Source organism: Halichoerus grypus, chromosome 11 (genome assembly GCF_964656455.1).
Source record: "Halichoerus grypus chromosome 11, mHalGry1.hap1.1, whole genome shotgun sequence".
In the NCBI taxonomy this organism is placed as follows: domain Eukaryota; kingdom Metazoa; phylum Chordata; class Mammalia; order Carnivora; family Phocidae; genus Halichoerus; species Halichoerus grypus.
This window is the reverse complement of record NC_135722.1, coordinates 10,786,906-10,807,891: the sequence shown is the minus strand read 5'-3', so window position 1 is coordinate 10,807,891 and position 20,986 is coordinate 10,786,906. Positions and strand designations below refer to the sequence as shown.

The window sequence follows — 20,986 nt, the reverse complement described above, 5'->3', positions numbered from 1 at the left end:
GTAAACTTATACTTTATACCTATAAGGTAACAATTTTTATTCTCATTTTTAGATAAAAGATATAATATTTTAATAAGTTGGTAAGTTAATATGAATATATAAATTAATGTATCACTTAGTCAAGACCACATACCTAGTACATAAAAGGGTTTGGAATTAATTCTAAGCTTCGATGCTCCGAGGATTGAGTCTTTCAGAACTGCATCTCCAGAATTAGCTTGCATGAATTGAAGCATAATAAAAACTTCAAGTACTCTTTCTACCATTTGTCTGATGGCTATTAAAACATTGTTCTAGTCATCATGCTTAGGGAAAAAGAGAAAGAGAAAGAGGAACTGGAAAAGGTTCAGAGGAAAGCTAAAACATGAGTAAATAAGGATGAAATGGTATTATAAAGTATATTGGAATAGAGTTTGCTTAACTCAGAGAACACTAACCCAATAGCAAAGGATTTTCATAAGGGAAGATCACCATTAGGATTCTACGTTCATGAAAAACTGAATGCTGGAAGGTAAGGTTGGTCCTTTAATATGTTCTAACTGGCAAGTGGCTAGAGGCTGTCTCATCAGGATTTTTTAATTTAGGAAGACCTGCTCTTATTAGGAAACACCAGAGAATGACAAGGTAGAGTGTGTAAATGAATACAAGTTCTTCTCCTCCCTTCATCCATGTCCTTGCAATATGACAGTATAGATCTTCCCGTGAAGGTATGGAGTGTTTCCTTATCCTCAAATATGGGTTGTCTCTGCAATTTGCGTAGGTCAATGAGAGATTAGCATACATGATTCAGCAGAAGTTTAAAAAACATTCGTGAGTTAGAGAAGAACCAAGAGCCTACCAACTGCCAGATATGTGACTGAGGTTATGCTAAATCATCTAGCTTTGGCCACTCCACCAACTGACCACAGATGCAGAGAAAACCTGGCACACAAGAGCTGGGCTTGACCAGACCGGTAGAACCACCCACATGACCCACAGAATTCTGAGCAAAATCAAATGCTGGTTGTTTGAAGCCACTAAGTTTTGAGGTGGTTTGTTCACAGCTAAAGTTAATAAAATCAGGTGGCAAAAACAAAAGTGATAGGCTAAACAGACACTATGTCTACTTTAAGAAGTGGATTATTAATTAATTCTGAGGGCCTGAGAGCTTTTGTCCCCTACCTCCTGAAGACAGAGAACTAGAATAAGTATTCGCAATACTCATTTATTTCCGAACTAAAATGTCTTCACAGATCATCTAGCCCAGCCTGATCAATGTACATATATGGAATCTGAAACCAAGAGAGGGGATGTGACTTGCCCAAGGTCACAGTGAGTTCCTGACTGAACTAGGACTACTGGGCAGGTCCTCTGACCTCCAGTCCTGGGTATTTTACTCACTAACCTTGAGATCTCGACCAATCCTGAGATTCCATGACTCTGTGACTCTATGGTTCTATAATTCCAAGACAAAGCACAACAATGCCAGTGCTCCAGGCAGCCTTGGTACAGAAGAAGAACATGGTCTAGACTTAAGTACCATCAAGAACATTTTTTCATTTCAAAATACCAACTGCACCATCATGGATTCAAACGCTGCACACAATCCTGTGTTTCTGGTATTTCCCCCAGATATCACTGTTCCTGACTTGCAGTCAGCAGACCTTACAGCCACAACCTATGATACAAGCGGCCCTTTTCCAAAATTACTTGCTACAAAAATGAAAATCTTAGGGGTAAGTCAGATTTGCCCCAATGTATACTCTACTGAGGGTGTGTTACGGACGGTTTGTGCTCCCCACAGTTCATAGTTGAAACCATAATTCCAGTGTAATGGTGTTTGGAGGTGGGGCTTTTTGGGAGTAATTACTTCATGATGGTAAAGCCCTCATGAATGGGATTAGTGCCCTTATAAGAAGAGGTCAGAGAGGTAGCTAGCTCTCTTTCCACCATGTGAAGTTACAAAAGAGAAGTGGGCGGTCTGCAACCCAGAAGGGGTCTACACCAGAACCCAACCATGCTGGCACCCTGATCTCAAACTTTCAGCCTACAGAATCATGAGAAATAAATTCCTGTTTTTTATAAGCCACCCAGTCTATGAACCATGGGCTTAATCAACCACCCCCAGCAGGATGTTACAGATTCTATAACTTTGCAATAGAAGCTGAACTAAGATAGGGGGTGGGGGAGAAGAAGAGGCAAAGAAATGTCTGGTGGCACAATGTTTCAAGGTAGGAGCTAATTCCAACTTTTATTTCCATCCATTTCAGGAAGTATATGTCACATTTCTAAACCAATTATGTAAAAGGTTCTATGGAGAGGAAGATATAAAATGAATAAGCCAAAATCCCTGGGCTCTTGAAGATTGCAGTTAAAGTAAAAATCTCCAAACTCACTACCTAGCAGTTTTTTCATAGTTAAGTTCAGAGAAAAGAAAGAGAAAATCAGGTAGACGTCAATAGATCAGATTTTATATCCTGGGTTACTGAGTTCGACAGTTTTACATTTTCCCAATCAAGACTCAGAATTCAGTTTCACAATATTAAATGGTATTTTTATATGTGGGGCTTTTGCAGAAAATCCCCTTAATACTGTAAATGTTCATCTCTCCACCCACTTATCCATTTCATGACTATTAATTATTTTTTATTTACCAATCTCCTTTCAGAAAATGTGATTCAGTATGTTTAAGGCTGTGATAGTGTCTATATCTTATAAAATATTTGTCATTTCAACCCCAAGCCTTCCAGAGTGGAAAATAGAAAGAAATTGACTTTTTTTCCCCAGGAAAAAAAAACAAAGTAGAGAAAAATGGCCCACTGACATGCAGAAAAGGGCCGTCAGTCTAAACTGCTTTAGCATCTATTCAAATACAATGGTACTGAAACTTCTGCCAAAGCGTTCAAATTACTTTAACAAATATGGATTGAACTATGTGCAAAAAACTATGCTAGACACTATGGGGGTTACAGAAATAAATACAACCTAGTTTCTCTCATTGAGGAGAGAATACACAATTTAGAAAGAAAAAAATAACAATATTAAATACCATGTTTCACAGTAGCATCTAATAAGAGCCATAAATGGTTGGGGGTGAGAGGCAGGGGAACCCAGAGAGGGAACAGTTACTTCTATCTAAAAGCAATGGGACAACGTTATGGCAATTTTGGCATTTAGTCTGAACACTAAAGAAGTGATGGAATTTTAATAAGTAGATATGAAAGGGGAGGAGGAGAGCAGAATATTCTAGATAGAGAAAGCACCATGAACAAAGAACTCATGGTAGCATAGTTTGGGAATGACGAAAGAGCTGGGAGGAAGCACATTAGACTCGAAATATTTAAGGGGATTAAAAGACAAACAAAAAAAAAGAAATAAGAAAAATCAGGATGGATAAATACACTGCAGTACGTCCATACAAGGGAATGTTATTCAGTGCTCAAAATAAATAAGCCATCATGCCATGAAGATACATGAAGGAAACTAAAATATGCATTTCTAAATGAAAGAAGCCAGCCCGTAAAGACAACAAACTATATCATTCCAACTATATGACATTCTGGAAAAGCCAAAAAATGGAGACAAAAAGATCAGTGGTTGCCAAGGGATGGAGCAGAGAGGGAGGGATGAATAGGTGGAGGACAGAGGATATTTAGAGCAGGAAAACTATTCTGCACAATACTATAATCGTGGATACATGTCATTACACATTTGTCAAAACCCACAGAATGTACAACAGCAACAGCGAAGCCTAATGTAAACTATGGATTCTGGCTGACAATGATGTGTCAGTGTCGGTTCAATTGTAACAAATATACCACATTGATATGGGATATTGGTAGTGGGGGAAGCAATAGGGGAGGGAAACAGGAAATAGATGGGAACTTTGTACTTTTCACTCAATTTTGCTGTGAACCTAAAACTGTTTTTAAAAAATAAAGCCTAGGCACGCCTGAGTGGCTCAGTTGGTTAAGCCCCGGCCTTCAGCTCAGGTCATGATCCCAGCGTCCTGGGATCCAGCCCCACATCGTGCTCCCTGCTTAGTGGGGAGCCTGCTTCTCCCTCTCCCTCTGCAGCTCCCCCTGCTTGTGCTCTCTCTGTCAAATAAATAAATAAAATCTTTAAAAAAATAAAAAATAAAAATAAAGCCTATTAATTTAAATAAAATGGTAAGTATGTACCATAAATTTTGTTATAGATATTTTACCAACATTTTTTTAAAATGTGAAAAATAATATTTTGGGGAGAAAAGGAAACAACCAGGAAGGTAATTTGGAGACCTAATTGCCAAGAATCTTATACCCATCCCTACTTAGACTTTACAATATTGACAAGTAGTTTCCAATCTGTGAAATCAACAAATCACCTAAGGAACTTTATAAAATGTGTATACCAAGTCCCCAGGCCTTGTTCCAGAACTACCGAATATCAATTTTGAGGGAGTGGGGGCGGGGGTTGAAATCTGTATTTTGTAAACACTTCTCTGAATTTGATGACCACCAGATTTGGGAGCTTTGTTTCAAACAAATTGAGAAGAGTAACCAGATTGGTTCTGTTTTGCGATCTTACTTCAGCACTGACACAACACTAGAATAGAGAAAAAGGAAGCTGGTGCAGAAAAGCCAGTTAGAAAACAATTTTAATAGTTTAGATGAATGGATAGTGGCTATTGAGTTGAACTTACTCAAATGGACTTGGACTTGAGGAAAAGGATATCCTTCACAATTCACCTACTTAAAGGTCATAGTTGCTATGGGAGTGAAAGAAAGGACTCAGAGAAGGTAGATGGAGAGTAAGAGGGCAGAGAACAAACACTCACACATGGTACACCTTCCATTCTTTACGTCATTCTCACCAATCTTCCCTAGCAATCGTCAAACCACTGCTTTACTTTTTTTTCATTATTTGTTCTATTTTTAATTTTTTGAGGAATCTCCATACTGTTTTCCATAGTGATACATCCCTACCAACAGTGCACCACATCCTCACCAGCATCTGCTATCTTGTCTTTTTGATGTTAGCCATTTTAACAGATGTGAGGTCCTATCACTTTGTGGTTTTGATTTTCATTTCCCCGCTGCTTGGAGAGTTTGACATGGTCTAACCTGGAGATTCTATTCAGTAAGTATAGGATATAGGATATAGGGCCTGAGAGTCTGCATCTCTAATTCTCAGGTGATCCTAATGTTGCCAATCCATGGGCTACATTTTCCAGAGCACTGATTTAGATCATTTTACCTGTTACCAAATATCAGATAAAGGGATCAAGAAAACACCTGGGAGCATCATAAGGGGTTTCTACTATCCTTCCCCTATTTATAAAAGAAGGTAATCACCAAATCCTTTTAACCAAAAGAAGATCATGTATATTTTTGGAAAGGAAACCTACCATTTTGCTTTTTCCTTACCATGACTTTTTACTCTATTTATAGGCTATGCAGATCCTGTTTGGAGTGATGAACTTTTCTTTTGGAGTTGTTTTCCTTTTCACCCTTGAAAATCCATACCCACGGTTCCCCTTTATATTTGTTTCAGGATATCCATTCTGGAGCTCAGTTTTGGTGAGTATAGTCAATTGAGTTCAATTTGAAGCCATGACAACAGGGATACTAGGGAATTCTTAATTACAAAATGAGCTGCATTCAGTTGTAGGATATGCTTTGTAAAGATAAAATAAAAATCAACTTTATTGAAATCATTTCCCCATTAATTCATCAGAGTTGCTGACGTTCCATCTTTGGGTCCTGAAGTTCCTTTGGGAATATGTCCTTGGGTCTTGATGTCATTTGTCCATTCATTCATTCAAAATGAGTTGCTATCTATTATAAGCCAGATACATAGTGGAAGGCAATGAGGATCGAAAGGTTAATAATATATGGACCCTCACTATGAAAGACAGTATGAAGTTTCCTCAAAAAATTAAAAATAAAATGACCATATATGATCTAGCAATTCCACTTCTGGGAATATATCCAAAGGAAATGAAAACCCTATGTCACAGATACATCTGCAGCTCCACGTCCATAGCATTAGTCACAGAAGTCAAGACATGTAAACAACCTAAGTGTCCATCAACAGATGAATGGATGATAAAGAAGTGTGTATATATATATATACAGGCCATAAAAAAACAAGGAAATCCTGCCACTTGCAACAACATGGTTAGACCTTAAGGGCATTATGTTAAGTGAAATAAGTCAGACAGGGAAAGACAAATACTGCATGATCTCACTGATATTTAGAACTTAAAAAAATTCATAGATAAAGAGCTCAGATTTAAGGTTACCAGGGGCAGAGAGTGAGGAGAGAGGGGATGGAGGGTGGTGGTCAAAAGGTACAAGCTTCCAGTAATAAGATAAATAAGTACTAGGGATACAACGTATAACAGGATGATTTCAATTAACACTGTTGTATGATATACATGAAATTTTTTAAGAGAGTCTCATCACAAAGAAAAATATTATTTTTCTCCTCTTTTTCTTTTTCCTTTTTTTTGGTGGGGGGTTGTATCTATATGAAATAATTGACGTGAAGTAAAATTATTATAATCATTTCACAATATATATAAGTCAAATCATTATGCATATGCCCTAAACTTATACAGTACTGTATGTTAATTACATCTCAATAAAACTGGGGAAAAAATAAACAAAAATAATAATACATGAGCCCTTCCTTCAAAGGGCTCTCAGTTTAGCAAGAAAGAAAACATGTAAAGAGGTCATTTCAAGGTAATGTGATAAATGATATCACAGTGCTTGTGTAAGGAGAGATGAAAGATCAGTTTACTCCTTAGAAAAGTAAAGAAACAGGGAAAGCTTCTTAGATGTACCTTTGAGCTACACAGAGGCATTTATATAATTACATTCAATAAACATTATTTTAGCACCTAGTTTAGTGCCAGAGAATGGATGGTGTGTGGGAATTCAGGAAAAAGGCAGTTCTTGGTCTCAAGGTCTCTCAAATAGAGAGTCAGATCATCACCATATGGTGTGATGAGTGGTGACAGACATAGGAACTGCCTCTATAGGAAAGGTACCTACAAAAAGGAGGGGAAGATGCCCAGAGACACTCCAGCTTGGCTGAGTTTTAAAGGATGGGTGGTTAATCAGGATGATAGCACCTAGAGAGGAAGGGTGGAAGGAATGGTAGAGAGTGGGGAATGGTTGGGCATAAGGGCTAGGGATATCTTGCTGCATGCCAAGGGAGAACCATGAACAAAAGGCTCAAGGTATGGGAGAACACTTTCTATCCTGTAAGAGTGAGGGTGAAGAGATAAGGCTGAAGAAATACAAGGCAGTGGGACTGGAAACTTAAAAACGCATGTGCTGTAGTCCGATCTGGAGTTTCTACCAGATGATGCTACCACATATGACTCACCTCCATGAAAATTCTTGGGATTTTTTTTCAGAATTCCCAGCATATTAGCTGGCAGAACATGCTGGATTGCAAATGGGTATGAAGGATGTGTCTGATAAGAATGACAGAATCTGATTTTATTGGTTGTGAACTGATTTGACACCAGTGTGGCATGATATCAAAGCTCAGTCCACAATAGCTATAAAAGGAAGGTAGATGAGAAAACTAAAGCCCAGTGAAGCTAAAAGAAAAAAAAAAACAACTCATGTTCAAATAGATAGTTAAGGCTAAAGCTAATTTCTAGTTCAGTATTTTGTCCACTACTCATATGTGGACAATCTTATCAGGCATCTCACCCTGCCCACTGCTCTGAGGATCGTGTGAATTAGGAAGGAAGACATGTGAACGAAACACATAGAAGTCTATTCTCTGAGAACTCTTTAGCATCAGTTAAGCAAGCCCATCACTAAAATATTTATTCTTTTTAATAGTTCATTAATTCTGGAGCCTTCCTAGTTGCATTGGAAAGAAAAACCACAGAAACTCTGGTGAGTTACATTTTCCCCGTCACTAAAAATTTATAACTTTGAAATAATGATTTTAACCTTGAAAGTGAATTTGGAAAATCATTAACCCACTATAATTCCACAAACTGTCAAGTACTGATACCAACCAATGTCACTGGTCTTTTGTCCATAGAATCATAAAACAGTAGTGCCAAAAGAGTTTTCTAGGTCATCCAGTTTCTTATTTTATATATGAAAACACTGAGGCATAGAATAAAAGCCAAGTTCCTAAACAAAATGGTAAAATGGGTCTCAGCATTCCAGTAACTCATTCATTCATTCTTTCTGTCATGCCAGACACTTTGAAAGGCACTAGTTTGACTCACATGATAGGCACACTGTGAAGACAACCTAATTAAAAAATAAATAAATAAAATAACATAAAACCTTATAAACAGAAGTTCAAAATAAGTAATACAGTGTTAATGAATGCAAAAGTCTAACTTACAGATAAATTTAAGTATAATATTTTTACTTTTCTCAAAGAATCAAAAATGTGAGATATTAATTAACAAGCCAATAAATTATTTCCAACACAGGACTTCTCCTGTAGGTTTGAAGTTTTAGGAAGGAATAAAAATTGCAAAGAAATACAATGTTTAGTTAAAAAGAGCCATAAAACAAAAATGCAAGTAGGTCATGATTTTTACCAGAGCATCAAAGTGCAGGGCAATGTGGCTATGCCTAAGTACCCCTTTTGTCCAGTGTGCACCTGTCCCCCCAACTAAATGGGAGTTAACTTATTAGGTACAGACTGTGGGGGATAGAAGGGTTATTAAAAGTTCACTGGATTCCCTCATTCTCTGGCTGAGTGCCTGAAGCGCAAAGGGATGAAGTGTCTCATATATGATCATACAGCTGCTTTGTGGCATTGCAATGCTGTGACTAAAACTCTCCCTCCAGTCTCCCCCACCACTGCTTTTTGTCTGTAGACTCAGTGTTATGGTCTTCATCTCTTTCAGGTGAAGTTAAGCCGAATAATGAATTCTCTTAGTGCCCTGGCAGCAATAGCTGGAATCATTCTCCTCACATTGGGCCTCATTCTAGATCAACACTTCTTTTGTGGCTATGCTGAAACAATTAGTCAGTGTCAGGCCATTGCTACCCTATTCATTGTAAGTATACTGCATTTTTATGGCTAGGAGTAATGGGTGTAATCATAAAGATTGATTAGCATCTAATCAGCAAAATCCAAATAATGTGTGGACACATGTATTTTCTTTTATTTACAAACATTTATAGAAATCATAATATCTGATAGTTTACACCAGGCATTGTGGAATAGAAAATAAACACATTATAACCCCCAACTTGAGGAATTCACAGATGAGTAGAGAAGATAAAGCATATATACCAATGAGTATAATATAAAAGGTAGAGTGATATAGGAAGAAAAATGCAGGTATAGCAGTACGGTAGTGATTCACAGTCCCAGATATATATTAGAATCTTAAGTGGAATATTTTTATGGTTTTGGTTTTGGCTTTAATATTCAGACTGGACTTCTGATAAAACATGGTATATATTGAAAACAGGCATTTATTTCTGCTCTTTCCAAAATACCACTATTATTAGTTTAAGGGAATGGAAAAGATGTAAATCTACATGGAAAGAAAAATTAGTCAACAAGACCCATCAAAATTTGTCAAGAAAGCTGGAAAGTAATCAGTCACCTAAGGAAAAGGGAGTCTTCATAGAAGTAAAATATCACAGTTGCAAGAGTAGATATCTTTCCTCATCTTTTTCCTGTACTTAGAAGGAAAACATCTTGTCTTTCACCATTAAGTATGATGTCGGCTGAGGGTTTTTTAGATGGATTTGATCAAGTTGAAAAAGTTTCTTCTCTTCCTAGTTTGCTGAACATATTTACCATGTGTGTTGAATTTAGTGAAATGCTTTTTCTGTATCAACTGAGATGATCATGTGGTTTTTGTCCTTTATTCTATTATTATGGTGCATTGCAGTGATTGACTTTTTTATCTTTTTTTTTATTATGTTATGTTAATCACCATACAGTACATCATTAGTTTTTCTTAATTTTATTATGTTATGTTAATCACCATACATCATTAGTTTTTGATGTAATGTTCCATGATTCATTGTTTGCATATAACACCCAGTGCTCCATGCAATACGTGCCCTCCTTAATACCCATCACTTTTTTATCTTAAATAAAAATAAATTTATCCTGGGATAATCCCATTCAGTCATGCTGTATAATTCTTTTTAAATGTTGTTGGATTCAATTTTCTGGTACTTTGTTAAAGATTTTTACATCTTTATTTATAAGGGATCTTGGCCTATACTCATCTTTTCTTGTGATGTCTTTGGTTTTTGTGTCTGGTTAATATTGGCATTATAGAATGAGTTGGAAAATACTGCTTCCGTTTATACTTTCTGGTAAATTTTGAAAAAAATTATGTTGAATTTTCCATAAACATCTGGAAGACTTCACTGGTAAAGTCTCCTAGGTCTGGGCTTTTTTTTTTTTGTGAGAAGTTTTCTTAAATTACCTGTTATCAGTTTATTTAGATTTCCTATTCCTTCTTGGATCAGTTTCAGGGGTTTGTCCCTTATTGTCAGCATGAGTGAATGAAGGAACATGACAATACTGATTTTCAAAAAAGGCTGTCTTGGTAGTGCTGTGTTAGTAGAGTTGTCTACCAATAATCTAGAACCTTGAATTAGCACACAGGAGATAAAATAGCCAAGAGTATAAGCCCATCACCATCAATGGCATCAGTCATTTTGAGGGAGGGTAGTTTTGTTCCAGTCACCTTGAGTGGAAGCAGTCTAGTCCCTAATTCTGAGGAGCTTGGGCCACCTGTGTATTAGCTGTCCTATCTTTTAGACCATTTGCTTTTGTAAAGTTTCTAGAGGATTATAGCTTAACGTCTATAATAAGTGCGGTAGTGGTGGTGGTGGTGGTGGTGATTTTAGTAAGATCTTATCCAACAAGGCTCAAGTGTACTCTTTCCCTGATGATATTTCCAAAATAACCAGTCACCTGCCTAAGGTCACAAAGAATGATTAATTAGATGGCTGGCAAGGAAAAGTAGTCCACATCTGTTAGTGGAAAAAACTGACAAATTTATTATATAATCAGAGTTATCAGAATGAAAGTCAAATCATTCACTGAGATATAATACAGAATTAATTTCTGAGAATTTAGTCAATGATTACCAGGAAGTAAGAAGAAAATAGGGATAGTGAAGGCCTTGGAAAATCCACCCCTGCCTGCTGACTCAAGAAATCAGCAGCCTCCGACAGGTGGAATATGTGAAGAAGAGTCTCTCCTACAGCCAATTTCCTACATATAGATAAGACTAGAGAAGGTTCTTAAAAGATTTTAATGAGTAATCCAAGATAATTGGTCCTAGAAAGGATATTGGTCAAAGAGACATGTTACTTATTAGTCCTGGTGGCTGGCTAACAAGACATAACTCTTTTCCTAGGATTTATTCTTATAGATACACAAAAATATAGATAAAAGGCAGATAGACAGACAGGATGGTTAGTGGCAAAGCTTTGGCAGACCATCTTTTTCTTCACCCCCACCCCACCAAGGGAAAAGAAAACAAGAACAGATGTGAAGGGATAATGAAAAAGTCGTGGGAAACCCTCCCCCGACTTTTTTTGACTCCCAGGACAAATAAAATAAACCCTACCCAATAAAAAGTGCTAGATCACCTCATCAACATAGATGTGCAAACCCTGGACAGGGTTGCTCTCAGACAGCCAGTGGAATAGCCACTAAGTGAGTCAAAGGACCAGAACCGTAATAGTGAGGGGTCTGACAAGACCTCTCTGGGGCCTCTGTGACTGTCTAGCACCTTCAAAGACCACCGGGAAAATCAATGACGGTTAAAAGCTGAATTTATTAAATTTGCTAATCAAGGGAGAGCATGGGTCTCAGACACAATAGGGGGAAACAGAAAAGGGCATTTATAGGATTTCATCAGCTGGAGGAGTCATAAGGTAATTTTAGGGGAGAGTAACAGTAGTCTGGAAAGGAACTGGTTAGATTTGCAAACTAGACGAGTTGCAGAGACAGCCAATGGTCTAACTTTTGGAAAACATGAATTCACATGGAATTACGATTAAAACATCTCTCTGTGGCCCTATTTTGAACATAAAGCTCTGAGACATCTTATGTTAAAATCTTGAACTTAGATATTTGGTCTTGCATATCATGCTTTGATACTTTATCAATTTGCTGAGTCAAAGTACAGTTATTTTTCAAATCATGGTTTTGTTTCATTATCAATTCTCAGTAATCTTAACTAAAACAAAAACTAAAAACTATGAAAATTACCAAAAAGAAAAAGTAGAAGGAACTGGACTGATATCTAACTTCTCAAAAGCAACAATAAAAGCCAAAAGACTGAACAATATCTTCAGTATTCTGAAAAAAATAACTGCCAACCAATAACCTATCACTCACTACCCATTACTGTGATACAGATACGTACATACATACATACATACACAATGGAATATTACTCAACCATAAAAAAGAATGAAATCTTGTCATTTGCAATGACGTGGCTGAAGCTAGAGTGTACTATGCTAAGTGAAATAAGTCAAAGAAAGACAAATACCATATGATTTCACTCATATGTGGAGTGTAAGAAACAAAACAGATGAACAAAGGGGGGTAAATAAAGAGAGAGTCAATCTAGGAAAGGGGGGTAAATAAAGAGAGAGTCAATCTAGGAAAGAGACTCCTAACTATAGAGAAAAAACTGATGGTTGCTGGAAGGAGGTGGGCAGGGGATGAGCTAGGTGTGTGATGGGCATTAAGGAGGGCACTTGTGATGAGCACTGGGTGTTATATGTAAGTGACGAATCACTGAATTCTACTACTGAAACCAATATTACACTATATGTTAACTAACTAGAATTTAAATAAAAACTTGAAACAGAAAAAGGAGAAGAAAAACATCTTACAAGAATGAAGTGAAATGAAGAACTTTTAGAGATACAAAAATTGAGCTTGCCTCCTGCAGACCAGAATTAAAGGAATAAAGAATGAACTCCAAATAGAAAGAAAACGATAGCACAATGAGATGCAAGAAGGAATGAAGAACAAAGAATGTGATAAACGTGTGGACAAATACAACTGAATACTGCTTGTGTAATGCAGTAATAATAATATATATTGAGATTAAAAATAAAGTATTTAAAATACCAGTCAGCATTAACATATAAGTAGAGAAGGGAGCAAATGGTGTTTTTGTTAGTTGTGTTTGCTAAGGACCTGAGTTTTCTCTGAGAAGAGCATGAAGGTTTGAAGAACTTTTAGACTTTGATATGTTTTAACACCTAATGGTATCATCAAAAGTAAAAAACTAGAACTAATAGATATATTTAGTCTATTATATCCAACAACAAAGAATACACAATTTTGTAACACATACCAACAAAAGATGACTATATATTGGTAAATATGACAATTCCAGATTAATACCAAAGGTTGAAGTCCTAGTGTATGACCTATGCAATAAAACCATAAGCAATGATAAAAATAATTTTAACCTGTGTGGTTGGATATTAAGCAGTAGGTTTCAAAGTAATTATTGGATCACGAAAGAAATCATAATATGAATCCAAAGATGTTCTGAAATGAAAGCTCAAAAACTTGAGGGCGAAGGTAAAGCAATACTTTTAAGGCAATTCATAGCTTGGAAATGTAGACACTATAAAATATGAAACTTTGAAAAATAATGGCCCAAATATTAATCTCAGGGATTAAAGGAGAGAAAATTAGTCCAAAGAAAGAAGAAGAAAGGAATTAATATATAATGACAAGAGAAGAAATTAGTAAAAACAAAACAAAACAAAAATCATGCACACATCAGAAAGGATCAAAACAGCCAATGATTGGTTTACTGAAAATACTAGTAAAGTATACAAATCCTTTTTTTCTGGTTATGACAGAGTAATTTATATCAGAGCATCTCTCTAGTGAAAACCACTTTTATTAAGAGCTTATTAAAATAACAAAAAACTTCCAAATGTTTGAATATACATGAAAGAAACCATGGCAGCCAGGATTTAAAGTACAAGGATCCTGTGAGATTTGTACACGTTGAATGAACTAAACCCAAAATTCTCCATCACTTTTCTCCACAAGTTATTTGCTGACACCTAAGATGTGTAGGATGCAAAGCTCAGGAGCCAAGTTGATAAGAAGCTAAGAGGCTAAAAGGCCAAGAAGAGATTTCGGCAGTCATGCAGTACTGCAGACACACACACATTGTTCAGAGTCCACCAAGAGGAGTAGTGGAGTCTGGTAAACACCCCAAAATTTCACTTCTGAAGAAAGACTACACCCTAGAATTAAGGACAAAGGAAACAGACCAGCCTCACAAAACTGAAATTCGTCCTTGAATTATTTTGATCATGGTAACCTTCTCCTAATCTGTCTGATGGAAGAAAATTAATTCATCCCTAGAGGAAGATAACATAATTTAGAATTTCTACCATTTTTTGCATACTACATTTGTTATTAAGTGTAAAACAAAACAAAGCAAATTAGTCATACCAGAAGATAGGACTGAACATCTAAAAAATAAAAACAAAATAATCAGGGCATCTGGGTAGCTCAGTTGGTTAAGTGTCTGACTCTTGATTTTGGCTCAAGTCATGATCTCAGGATCCTGGGATCGAGGCCCAGGTCAGGCTCTGTGCTCAGTGGGGAGTCTGCTTTAGGATTCTCTCTCTCCCTCTCTCTCAGCCCTTTCCCCCACTCTCTCTCTCTCACTCTCTAAGATAAATAAATAAATCTTTAAAAAAAAATAATCAATGATTGAAACCACCTCAGTGGTGACACAGATGGTAGGGTCATCAGATACAAACTTGACAATAAACATGGCTGTTATATCCAAGAGAGAAGAGAATGAGTTGGAGAATATTATGGGACACTGAAACCCATTAGAAAGAAGTCATTGGAATTTATAGAACCGCAACTAAGCACTCAGTAGATGGGGCGAACAGCATTATTAGACACTTCAGAAGGGCAAAGGAAGAGAATCAGTATAAAATATGAAGACTAATGCCCGAAGAGAAGAAAGTGATATAAAATATTAGAAAGAACAAACATAAGGGACATATGGAGCAGAACAGAAAAAAAGGTGCCCTATATACAACTGAAGAACCACAAGAGAGAAAATGAAAATGCAGCACAGAACAATGCTCACAGAGAGAATGGCTGATGATTTTGTAAAGGAATCAAAGACAAGACATGAACCACAAACAGGAAAATACAAGGAAAAGTACATAAAGCACATGATACTTAAATTTCTGAGGGAAAATAATGTATAAAGAGCAAAACCTAAAAAGAAGCTGGGGGTGGGGACAGAGGTGAATACATTACATTCAAAGGAACAAAGGTAAACTTCCAACTGACTTTTCATTTGGAGGCCTGGCAGAGGCCAGAAAACACTGGAATGACATTTTAAACTGCCGAAATAAAATACTGCTAATCCAGAATTCAGTGTTCAGTGAAAATGTTCTTTAAAAGTTAAGTTGAAGTAAAGATATCAGACTAACAAACCTGAAAACAATTGGTATTGGCAAATTAGTCCTGAACACAGTAATTACTAGTAAGAATACTGGATAGGTAATCAAAAACCTCCCAAAAGAGGAAAGTCCAGACCAGATGGCTTCACTGGTGAATTCTACTAGAAATTTAAAGAAGAATTAACACCAATCCTTAAGCTCTTCAAAAAAATAGAAAAGAAGGATCCAAATTCATTTTACAAGCCCAGGATTACCCACACCAAAACCAGACAACTACGCTACAAGAAAAGAAATTTCAAGCCAATATCCCTGATGAACATATATGCAAAAATCCTCAATACATTGTTAGCAAACTGAATTCAATAGTATATTAAAAGTCTCCTACACTATTATCAAGTGGTATTTATTCCAGAGATGCAAGGATGGTTCAACATACACAAATCAATAAATGTGATATACCACATTAACACAATGAAGGATGAAAATCATATGACCATCTCAATCGATGCAGAAAAAGAATCTAACAAAATTCAACATGAAAAAATTTAAATTCTCAACACACTGAGATAAAGGAGCATACCTCAACATAATAAAGGCCATATATGACAAGCCCACAGCTAACATGATACTAAACAGTGAAAAACCAAAACTTTTCCTCTAAAATCAGGAACAAGACAAAGATGCCTAGTCTCGTAATTTCTATTCAACAAAGTACAAGAAGTCCTGGCCAGAGCAACTGGGGGAAGAAAGAAAGAAAAATAGAAGGGAAGGGAAGAGAAGAGAACAAAGAAAAAGCATCCAAATCAGAAAGGCAGAAGTAAAAATATCTGTTTGCAGAGGACATATACCTAGAAAACCCTAAAGACTCCACCAAAAAACTATTAGAATAAAATAAATTCAATAAGATTGCAGGATACAAAAACCAACATACAAAAATCAGTTTCAGTTGCATTTCTATACACTAATAAAGAGCTATGAGAAAGAAATTATGAAAACAATCACATCAAAAAAGGTAATGTATTTAGGAATAAATTTAATCAAGGAGGTGAAAGATCTGTACACTGAAAACTTTAAGACATTGACGAAAGAAATTGAAGACACAAATAAATGGGAAGATATCCCCTGTTCATGGATTGGAAGAATTAATATTGTTAAAATGTCCATACTACCCAAAGCAGTATACAGATTTAATGCAATCCCCATCAAAACGCCAATGGCATTTTTCTTAGAAATAGAGAATAGTCCTAAAATTTTATGGAACCACAAAAGACCCCAAATAGCAACAGCAATCTTGAGAAAGAAAGAAAAACAAAGCTGAAGCCATCACATTTCCTGATTTCAAACTATACTACAAAGCTATAGCTATCAACACAGCATCGTATGAGTATACAAATAGACACACAGGTCGGTGGAATGAATAGAGAGCCCAGAAATAAGCCCATGCATATATGGTCAATTAATTTACAACAAAGGAGCCAAGAATGTATGACAGGGAAAGGACAGTCTCTTCAATAAATGGTATTAGGAAAATTAAACAGCCACACACAAAGAAATGAAAGTAGACTACTATCTTACACCATACACAAAAATCAATTCAAAATAGATTAAGGACTTGAATGTAAGACCTAAAACCATAAAACTCCTAGAAGAAAACACAGGTAGTAAACTACTTGATATCCATCCTGGCAATGATTTTTTGGATTTGACACCCAAAGCAAAAGCAACAAAAGCAAAATAAACAAGTGGGGCTACATCAAACTAAAAAGCTTCTGCACAACAAAGGAAACCACCAATAAAATGAAAATGCAGCCTATGGGATAGGAAAAAAATTTACAAATCACATATCTAATAAGCAAAATATATAAAGAATTTGTACAACTCAATAGCAAAAAAATAAAAATAAAAATAAAAAATGGGCAGAGGATCTAAAGAGACATTTTTCTAAAGAAGACATAACAGATGGCTAACAGGTACATGAAAAGATGTTCAGTATCATGAGCTGTCAGGAAAATGCAAATCACAACCACAGTGAAATATCACTTCACATCTGTTAGAAGGTTATTATCAAAAAGACAAGAAATAACAAGTGTTGGTGAGGTTGTGGAAGAAATGGAACCCTTGTGCACTAGTGGTGGGAATGCAAGTGCAACCACTATGGAAAACAACATGGAGGGTCCTCAGAAGTTAAAACTACTATACAATCCAGCAATTCTACTTCTGAGTATTTATCAGAAAGAAAACACTAACTCAAAAAGATATGAACATCTTCATATTCATTGCAGCATCATTTACAATAGCCAAAACATGGAAACAAGCTAAGCATCCACCAACGGATGTATATGTGGTACATTTACAATGGAATATTATTCAGTGCCAAGAAAGAAGGAAATCCTACCATTTGCAACAACGTGAAAGGACTTTGAAGATATTATGCTAAATGAGATCTCTGTCTGACTAGATGGAGGAAAACAAATACTGTACAATATCACTTACATGTGGAATCTTAAAAAAGCCACATTCATAAAAACAGAGTGGAACGGTGGTTACCAGGGGCTGTGGGGCAGAGAATTTGGACTGATGTTTGCCAAAGAGTACAAACTTCCAATTAGAAGATGAAAAAGTTCTGGAGATCTAATGCACAGCATTGTGCTTATTGTTAGCAATACTGTATTATATACTTCAATGTTGCAAAGAGATTAGATCTTAAACTGTTCCCATTACAAAAAGTGAAATGATAATTATGTGACATGAGAGAGGTGTTATCTAATGCCACAATGGTAATCATATTGCAACATATAAATGCTTCAAATCAACACACTGCACGCCTTGTGCACACAATGCACACACACAATGTTATATGTCAATTATATCTCAAGTTAAAAAAAAAAAGGCAAGGCACAGAATGGGAGATAATCTCCTCAATGCATATATCTGACTAAAGACCCATATCCAGAATGTATTAAGCACACCTGAATATTAATAATAAAAAGACCAAAAAAAAATGAGTAGGACTTGAACAAGTACTTCACAGTAAAAGATCTGCCAACAGCCAGTAAGCATGTAAAAACGTGCTCAACATTATTAGTTACCAGAGGAATGCAAATTCAAAATCACAATGTTTGTATGCACAGCAGAATGACTTTAATGAAAAGGACTGGCAAAAGAAAATGTTGGCAGGAAGGTAAAGCACATGGAATTCTTATACATTTTTGGTGGGAATGTAAAATGGCTCAGCCACATTGGAAAACTATTTGGTAGTTTTTATCAAAATTAACAAGGCCTATTTTATGTCTTAGCAATATATACAAGAATGTTCACAGAAAACCTATTCATAACAGTTAAAAACTAGAAACAATCCAAATGTCTATCAACAACAGAGTGGCTAGAGAAACTGGTTATTCAAACAACAGAATACTACTTAGCAACAAGAAAGAAAACAGACTACTGATACATACAACAGCATGGATGAATCTCAGTCCATTATACTGAAAAAACAAATTCAGATACAAAAATGAACAGGCAAAGTTATTAAATGGTGTTAGTAATCAGAACAGTGGTTGCCTCTGGCTGGGGTAGGGGGATTGACTGGGAAGGGACACAAGCAAACTTACTGGGGTGATACATGTTGATCTGGAAATCAAAAAAGGGTAAAATACATATATACTTAAATATAAAATCTGGCATGGTAAAAGAAGTGGAAAATGTTTTTAAAGCAGATAACAGCAGTTTCAATGCTTTTACATACAAAGAATGAATATAACTAACAAAAAGTCAAGAACACAATTTAAAAAATGGACAAGATTATGAAGAAGGAATTTACAAAAATGCAAATGTGGTGGCCAAATATACTCAGAGTGATGTTCGAATTCACTAGTAGTCAGGGAAATGCCAATTAAATTAATAGTGGACTAAGATACATTTATTAGATTGGCAAAAATAAAAGTTATAAAAATTATCACAGGTTGGGAAATGGTGGAAAGGATGTTCCTATGTATTGGTGGCAGAAATCTGAAATGTTACTACCATTTCAGAAAGGAAGGAGGCATTTATTTATATGAAAGATATCCAGGTAGCTATCTCCATAGCAATTAAACACCTACATATAAGGGCATGTGTACAAGAATGCTTATTGCAGCATTATTCAGAGCATTAAGAATGAACAAACATGGGGCGCCTGGGTGGCTCAGTCATTAAGCGTCTGCCTTCGGCTCAGGTCATGATCCCAGGGTCCTGGGATCGAGCCCCGCATGGGGCTCCTTCTCGGCGGAAAGCTGCTTCTCCCTCTCCCACTCTCCCTGCTTGTGTTCCTGCTCTCACTATCTCTCTCTCTGTCAAATAAATAAATAAAATCTAAAAAAAAAAAAAAAAAAAAAGAATGAATAAACACAACAGAAGAGGAGGAGAAGTCAATAAATTATTTCCTGTCACTAAAGAATAAATGAATTATGGCAACTCTACCATGAGATTTTATCATGTGGCCATTAAAAACCATGTGACTCTAAAATAAACAATATTTTAACCTATACTCAAAACATGTAGAAAGATACGGTTGCAGAACAGAATGTTAACCATATGATCTTCACAAACTTTCACCGGCAAAACACTTGTATGTCCAGCCTCTGGGTTCCTAACAAGGTGTGTATCCTATTCATGCTCTCTGTTGCCAAGCTACAAAGCATTTGAAAATGGTCTCTAGCAGTGATAAAAAGAACAGAAGACGGTACTGTTCGCCTATGCTTCTTTTCTGTGTGTGTTTTTCTACACGTTCCTCTTTTGTCTGTGCCTTTAGGGTTTTTACCCTCTTTTTCTTTCCTTTTCTATTTCTGCTTCTATTTTTTTTCCCTATTTCTTAACCTTTCTTTCTCCTTCAACAGACCACTTTTTCACATTATTTCTTTGTATTGTATATATTTATGAAATGGAACATTTCTGCATATGATATAGAATGTGGATTGTTTTGTATGACTTTCTCTAAGAAAATAATGTGCTGTCCTGTGCTGAAACAGCTGTATGCTCTCGTGATCCTCCACTATTTTACTTCCTAAGCATCCGATACACTTGAGACATGTGGGAGAGATTTTCTTAAATGGGCATTGCTACCTCACTGTCATCAGAAAAACCATTATTGTGCTAATACCGTGATTCTTTTTTTCTTCTTCTTCTGTTACAGGGAATTTTGATTATGTTGATGGCCTTCAGCATTATTGAATTATTCATCTCTCTGTCTTTCTCAGTTATGAGGAGACCCTTTTATTGTTGTGACTAATGGTGCTGAATATCACCGTGGGAATAAAGACGTGTTATAATATCATCAAGAAGTGAATTATGTTTGTGAGAAAAAGCCAGAAGGAACATAGAATCTTAAGACTGGCAACTGTCGGAAGCAAAGGGAAGTGACTTAAGAGAGTGGGGTCTGGGAACGCTTTTGGCTGATAAAACACATCCTGCCTCTTTGCAATGCCATCTCTTCCTCTCCCCAAATCACATGGTCATCTTGGTGCCACTCCTCTGTTAGTCATGCATGCACTGAACCGAAGGACAGCAATGTAGTGTTGCCA

At 36.2% G+C, this 20,986-nt stretch overlaps 1 protein-coding gene across 1 annotated transcript; it reads left to right on the top strand.

Annotated features, from left to right (window-relative positions):
- Positions 1–1,562: 1,562 nt before the first annotated feature.
- On the top strand, positions 1,563–20,694 carry MS4A5 (membrane spanning 4-domains A5). The gene is made up of 5 exons (XM_036110621.2): positions 1,563–1,715; positions 5,412–5,540; positions 7,830–7,886; positions 8,867–9,019; positions 20,599–20,694. The coding sequence occupies exons 1-5, from the start codon at positions 1,563–1,565 to the stop codon at positions 20,692–20,694; spliced, it is 588 nt and encodes a 195-aa protein (XP_035966514.1).
- Positions 20,695–20,986: the final 292 nt, after the last annotated feature.

Excerpts from the sequence above, each read along its gene's own strand:
- MS4A5 (XM_036110621.2), top strand. The coding sequence starts at position 1,563 with ATGGATTCAAACGCTGCACACAATCCTGTGTTTCTGGTATTTCCCCCA. Across the intron at positions 5,541-7,829 it reads CATTCTGGAGCTCAGTTTTG|TTCATTAATTCTGGAGCCTT; the intron begins GTGAGTATAGTC and ends TCTTTTTAATAG. Across the intron at positions 7,887-8,866 it reads GAAAAACCACAGAAACTCTG|GTGAAGTTAAGCCGAATAAT; the intron begins GTGAGTTACATT and ends CATCTCTTTCAG.